This window comes from Procambarus clarkii, chromosome 15 (assembly GCF_040958095.1).
Source record: "Procambarus clarkii isolate CNS0578487 chromosome 15, FALCON_Pclarkii_2.0, whole genome shotgun sequence".
NCBI classification, from domain to species: domain Eukaryota; kingdom Metazoa; phylum Arthropoda; class Malacostraca; order Decapoda; family Cambaridae; genus Procambarus; species Procambarus clarkii.
The window spans coordinates 4,907,941-4,914,296 of NC_091164.1; the positions used below are offsets into that span (position 1 = coordinate 4,907,941).

Consider the following 6,356-nt stretch of genomic DNA (forward strand, 5'->3'; position numbering starts at 1 on the left):
GCGGGAATGTTCACTCCCCCTCCCCCTCCCCCGTGGTTTTGCCTGGCTTAACAAACGAGAATTATGTACCTCGGAGCCTCGGGCCGGAACGCCCGTGCTTCAGCGTTCCATCAGGAGTGCGTTCCTGAGCGTACGCGGCACGCACCGTATCTCTCCACTAAATAGATTATATGCAGATTTTCTGCGATTTGTAATAAGCAAATGTAATAAAGGTTGCACTTAGTTGATATAATTTTATATTGCTTCCGTCTCCGTGATGATTCAGAAGTCAACACTTAAGATTCGCTTCAAACAAGGCTGTCTGCAGAGTCTGGAATCCAAAGATATCTCCGGAATTGAAAGATATCTCCGGAATCCAAAGATATCTCCGGAATCCAAAGATATCTCCGGAATCGAAAGATATCTCCGTAATACTGATGTTATGACATAGTTAAACGCTACCCGAGCCTGAAGATTAAATTGCTTTTCAGAGTTCTAGTTCGCAAAACCTACGAATCACATTTTCGTAAAGGAGTAAAGACGCAAATTCATTCTAAAACACACACACACGTACGTCTACAGTTGAACGTACAGCATTCAGAAGCTACTCTACAGACAATCAGTCAACACGCATCATGACCCGATCAAATATAATTGGCACTAAATCTACACCTTGGGAAAATACTTACGGCATCTTATTTCACGGCACTTAAACACGCTGTAAATATATTTCCCGTGGATAACAGCTGGTTTTGGTTGTTAATTTTAAGAAGTGTTTTTGAGATTTCATTTAATTATGAACAAATGTATATATTTTATTATATACTTTATTTAAATATATTTTGTTAGATTGGTATGGAGGCGTGTTGTGTTTACCTAGCCTAATAAAACAGTCAAGTCTTATCTAGCCTAATATAACAGTACCAAGTCTTACTAAGACTCTCCTGCCCTAACGTAGCATTACCATTAAGGCTTATATATATATATATATATATATATATATATATATATATATATATATATATATATATTTATATATATATATATATATATATATATATATATATATATATATATATGTCACCCATTGGGTACAATAACAAAATAAAACAATAAAACCAATAATTTTGATGAAACACTTAACAGAAATAATCAACCCCCCGCCCCCCCCCCCCCCCCCAAAAAAAAAAAAAACCTCATACAATACAAATCATATTTACGGATGTAAATATTTCGCTGCGCAAATTATTCATCTGGTGTGATTTTTTTTAAAACACCATGATCATACAGCCCGCCCTCTCGAGCTTTCACGTCACTAAACTGATGTGCTAAATTCCCCAACCCAAACCTACCCGAGGACCGACGAATAGAAAACGGCACATCACGTCAATTTTGCAAGCCGGTATATGATTTTTAGTACAAGAGTTTTTGGCTTTAAGAGGATTTACACGTCAAAAATGTGATGCATTATCCTGGAGGACGGGTTGCACAGATTAAATATGTAAACGAATATGATGCCAAGGAATTAATTTCGCGAACTGCGGGATCTTGAGAGTTCGTGAGAACTGCGGGATCTTGAGAGTTCGTGAGAACTGCGGGATCTTGAGAGTTCGTGAGAACTGCGGGATCTTGAGAGTTCGTGAGAACTGCGGGATCTTGAGAGTTCGTGAGAACTGCGGGATCTTGAGAGTTCGTGAGAACTGCGGGATCTTGAGAGTTCGTGAGAACTGCGGGATCTTGAGAGTTCGTGAGAACTGCGGGATCTTGAGAGTTCGTGAGAACTGCGGGATCTTGAGAGTTCGTGAGAACTGCGGGATCTTGAGAGTTCGTGAGAACTCCGAGGCGGGGCCCCTGAACCTGGATGGTTTTGGGGCATCCCTTGCTAGGGAATGGAAGCCTGACATACTTGTCTCCAGCTTCCGTGCTGGCTAACAACTCACCGATGGGATGACAAGTCTCGGATTGGTCTATCTACTGCAAGGGGGGGAACAGAAGAATCAGGTACAACTAAATGCAGCCTAATGTTTCGTAACTTTCGTCCTGACCAAGAATGCTCAATAATTTATTTGTTTTCGATTAAAATAGTTAACCAAACTAGTATATCAAACGTATTAGAATCATTGCATAGCTGTCAAGAATTACGGATAATTTGCATAGAATGTAACACCTGATTTTATCCTTAAAATTATTTTCATTTGACCCCATGTCTTTCTGTGTCTTCCGAGCAGCTGCCTGGATTGTACCGATATAATCTTGTTACTACTACGCGAGTCCTCCGTATAATTTTGAACCTTTTTTAAACGTGAATATGAGGCGTGAACTGCTGCGGAGGATGAGTGTTTAATGGTAATGAAAGATGTCTTTGATGTTTTGTGTTATATATTTGAGCCTTATAGTTAATATATATCTTATAGTTAATACCAGAGTATGGGGCTATTGCACGTATGCAAGAATAATTGTGCTTTTGACCACTCCTCATACTACACCGAGGGTAGTTCAAAGGCTGCCTGGGGCATTTTTTTTTATTATTTTCTACCACAGACGTGGCCACACACTAACAATGCTAACTAGACTGTATATACATTTTCTTGTCCTCCATGGACAGGGTTAAACTGTCCTCCATGGACAGGGTTAAACTGTCCTATTTGCTATAAACAGGGCTATTTGTTAAACATATAGTTCAGGGATTTATTGGACAATCAACCACAGAAGGTGATTGTAGGGCTTTTAAAATGCTAGGCTAAGCTACAAAAATGGCTGCCACCAAAACACCATTACATCCGTTAAGTGATTTAGTATTACAAAATATATAGATTTAAATTTTGCAGTTTCCTGTGATTGTTTCCGAGAGCCTTGTGAATATATGATTAGGAGCACATTTATGATGATTGTGTAATGTACCACAATAGCCTTCTGCTTAAAATATCCTAAGGGATTGATTGAAAAAAATCATTACAAATTACAAGAAATACTTCTCACCATCTGAAAAGTAATAAAGTATAATGATATACATTGATCGGAATTCCGCTACTCCTTTACCAAGTGAACTTAACGAGTGATTGTAGATTACGTAATGCAAATTACGATCGTGCAAATTACCTTACAGCAAATCTTGTTAAATTATGATGAGGCTCGCAGTACCACAATGGGATTAAACTCCCCCTGTGTGAGCCATTTTGTGCAACCTGTCCTGAGGCTAGGCTCCTCCTAGAGCCTCCCCCCCCCCCAGCCTGTCATTAGGCTAGGCTCCTCCTAGAGCCTCCCCCCCCCAGCCTGTCATTAGGCTAGGCTCCTCCTTGAGCGCTCCCCCCCCCCCCCCCCCCCCCCCCCCCCCCCCCAGCAGGACCGAAAGACGCACTCACCAGTGTTAATAACTCAACCAAAATTTGTATTTTCTTAAATATAAGGTAATGTCATTACATACCACTATGTGTTAAATAGTTAGATCTAACTTAGGTGGTTAGGTTCTGCTGGCCAAAAATGTTTTTTGCAGTACGTGGGGTAAAGCATTTAGAGAGGTGGGATTCTAGCAGAGGCCGTGGAACGAAGCACTGCTCGAGAAGTGAATATGTCATTAGTTGTACGAGTCGTGTGTAGTGTTTTTACATTCATAAACGTTGAGCGGCTGGATTAATGAACATTTGCAGGCGATGAGCCACATTAACGTGGCTAAAGTAAGTTGACCAGACCACACACTAGAAGGTGAAGGGACGACGACGTTTCGGTCCGTCCTGGACCATTCTCAAGTCGATTCTCACAATCGACTTGAGAATGATCCAGGACGGACCGAAACGTCGTCGTCCCTTCACCTTCTAGTGTGTGGTCTGGTCAACTTAATGAACATTTGTTGCTTGTTGATGAGGACGGGTTGTTTTCAGTGAAATTTTGCAGCAATGTAGCGTTTTAAATCTCAGGATAGGAAGTCAAGTTATACAACGTTTAGGTACGTTTACCATTATAATATAACACATCCCAAAGGGCATGTATAGGTTAGGCTACTTCTACCCTTCTTTCAAGTTACACCTCGGTACTCTATCGACTTGTGGAAGGTTATAATTTAATCCAAGTATACTTTAGTCCTGAACATTATCCAGGACTACAGTAAATGCTGTGTATATACACCAAGAAATGGGATTCACTCCTTTGTACATAAATTCGTGACAGGTTCTTGTAATTATGAGTCAAATTACCCCTGACTGCTATCACATTAAATTATTAGTTCATACGAAAACAAATTTATACCCTTGCTTCAGGATTTCATGCTGCTTGAACATGATAGGTTAAAATCTCCCGACTGTAACTCGAAGGTTAAAAGTCGAGATTTTGAATTTATGCGAAGTCAAAGTGCTTATCTATCATGTAGATAGGCAGAGCGCACTGGGGCATCCGGTGATGCTGTGAGGGACACCTCTTGGGGCCTCGCTACTGTCACGGTCACCATGGCACGCTGTGCCACGCTCTCACGCTATGTCACGCTGTCACGCATTGAGGTAGCTATCCGCCATGCTACAGAGCGCGCGTAGCGGTCTAGTCATGCACCCCGTCACCCTTCCGGGCTCTCCACCCCCCCCCCCCCCCCCCATCTCCCACCTTCCCCGTCCCAGCCCCCCCCCCCTCCACCGCCCCCATTCACCATCCAGTTATTATAAACATCCATCTCTCACCCGCCTCTCAACCCGCATGAAGTCATAAAGCCACAGCTAGTTCGTGTTGTTTTAAATTCAGCTACTGGGAACAAAAAGTTCCAAGTAGCACGGGCTAAGGTGAGCCCGTAGTGGACTTACCTAGCACAGGAGCGAGGCTGTAATTGAACTAGTTCGATTGATTGATAAAGATTAAGCCACCCAAGAGGTGGCACGGGCATGAATAGCCTGTAAGTGGTGGCGCTTTTGAGCCATTACCAGTATCAAGAGCTGATACTGGAGATCTGTGGAGGTGCGACTGCACCCTGCGTGACGGGAGATGTCTCCCGTGGAGCTAGTTCATTCCCCATTATTATTTATACCCCTCCCCGGTATCTCTTCTCCCCCTCCCAGGTATCTCTACCCCTTCCATGGCATATCTAACCCCCCCCCCTCCCTATGCCCACATACCCAGCAGCCTCCACCTGCTTTACCTGTCTCCTTATCTTCCTCTACATTTACTGTACACCTTTCACTCGCTCGCCTCCTCCACTTTACCCCAAAATATCTCCGGCTTCCATCACTTCCTAAACATCAGCTACCCACTTCGCGGCCCTGTGTAAACGTGTTTATTACACGTAGCTCCAGCAGGAGAACATCGCGGTGAGCAGTACTCTGGCCGCGTTGTGGGGGCACGGCTCATTGGTCACCCCTGGGATACTCTCTCTCTCTCGGGGCATGTATTCACCTAGTTGTATTCATTGTGCTTGCGGGGCTTGAGCTTTGCTCTTTCGGCCCGCCTCTCAACTGTCAATCAACTGTTACTATTTGTTTCCACACATACACACACACACACACACAGAGGAAGCAGCTCCGTAAGCTGTCTAACTCCCAGGTACCTATTTACTGTTAGGTAACAGGGGCATTCAGGATGAAAAACTTTGCCCATTTGTTTCTGCCTGGACCGGGAATCGAACCCGGGCCACAGAATTACGAGCCCTGCGCGCTGTCCCCTCAGCTACCAGACCTCCCTACAAATTTTAACATACGTCTACATCAAAATTCTTTCATCAAACTCGATCATTATAGATCCCATCAATTCTAAATGCATTTTTGTTAAGTATTTCTTCATTCTTCATTTAATTTGCTTAGAGTGTAGTAAAATCAGAGAGACGTGGGTTGTTTGGTGAGGTCACAGGGTTACATGAAGCCAAAGAGAGCCAACACACTCCAGGAAACATCTATGTACCTGCTCGGAAAATTTACCGCGCTGTGGACAGGATTCGAACCTGTGCGGGCAGAGCCCAATGGATTTCGAGTCCATCTCCTTAACCACTCGGACACCACAGCTGCGGATGTTTATAAACGCAAATTATTTTTGTATTGTCTTATTTGGAGTAGCTATTGGTAATAAGCGTATAATGATTAATAATTAATTGTCGGGGGACATGCAGCCAGTTTATACTGGCTGCCTGTCCCCCCGTTTGTCGTTTAAGATTCGCTACCTGGAACAAAAAGTTCCAAGTAGCACGGCCTATGGTGAGCCCGTAGTGGACGTCCGGCAGGAGGATTCGGCATCCACTACTGCCGTAGTCGCACAGTCTGATCCACATGAGGCAGTCGGCACTCTTGTCGGTGGCACATGTCGGTTCGGCAACTCGCGTCTTTAGCGCACGAACGAGAGACCTCGGCACACTTGCGGGGTCGAAGTCTCTCAATCTCTAAACACAGTCACAAGTCTTTCTACTGAACCCA

The 6,356-nt window shown here is 43.7% G+C and overlaps 1 protein-coding gene and 1 non-coding gene across 2 annotated transcripts; both read right to left on the reverse strand.

Annotated features, from left to right (window-relative positions):
* Positions 1 to 1,472: 1,472 nt before the first annotated feature.
* On the reverse strand, positions 1,473 to 1,883 carry LOC138364854 (saposin-like protein 11). Its single transcript, XM_069324836.1, has one exon. It carries the CDS (start codon positions 1,881 to 1,883, stop codon positions 1,473 to 1,475), a length of 411 nt encoding a protein of 136 aa, XP_069180937.1.
* A 3,986-nt stretch (positions 1,884 to 5,869) lies between these two features.
* Positions 5,870 to 5,951, reverse strand: TRNAS-CGA (transfer RNA serine (anticodon CGA)). The gene has a single exon. It is a non-coding gene; the product is annotated as a tRNA-Ser (tRNA).
* Positions 5,952 to 6,356: the final 405 nt, after the last annotated feature.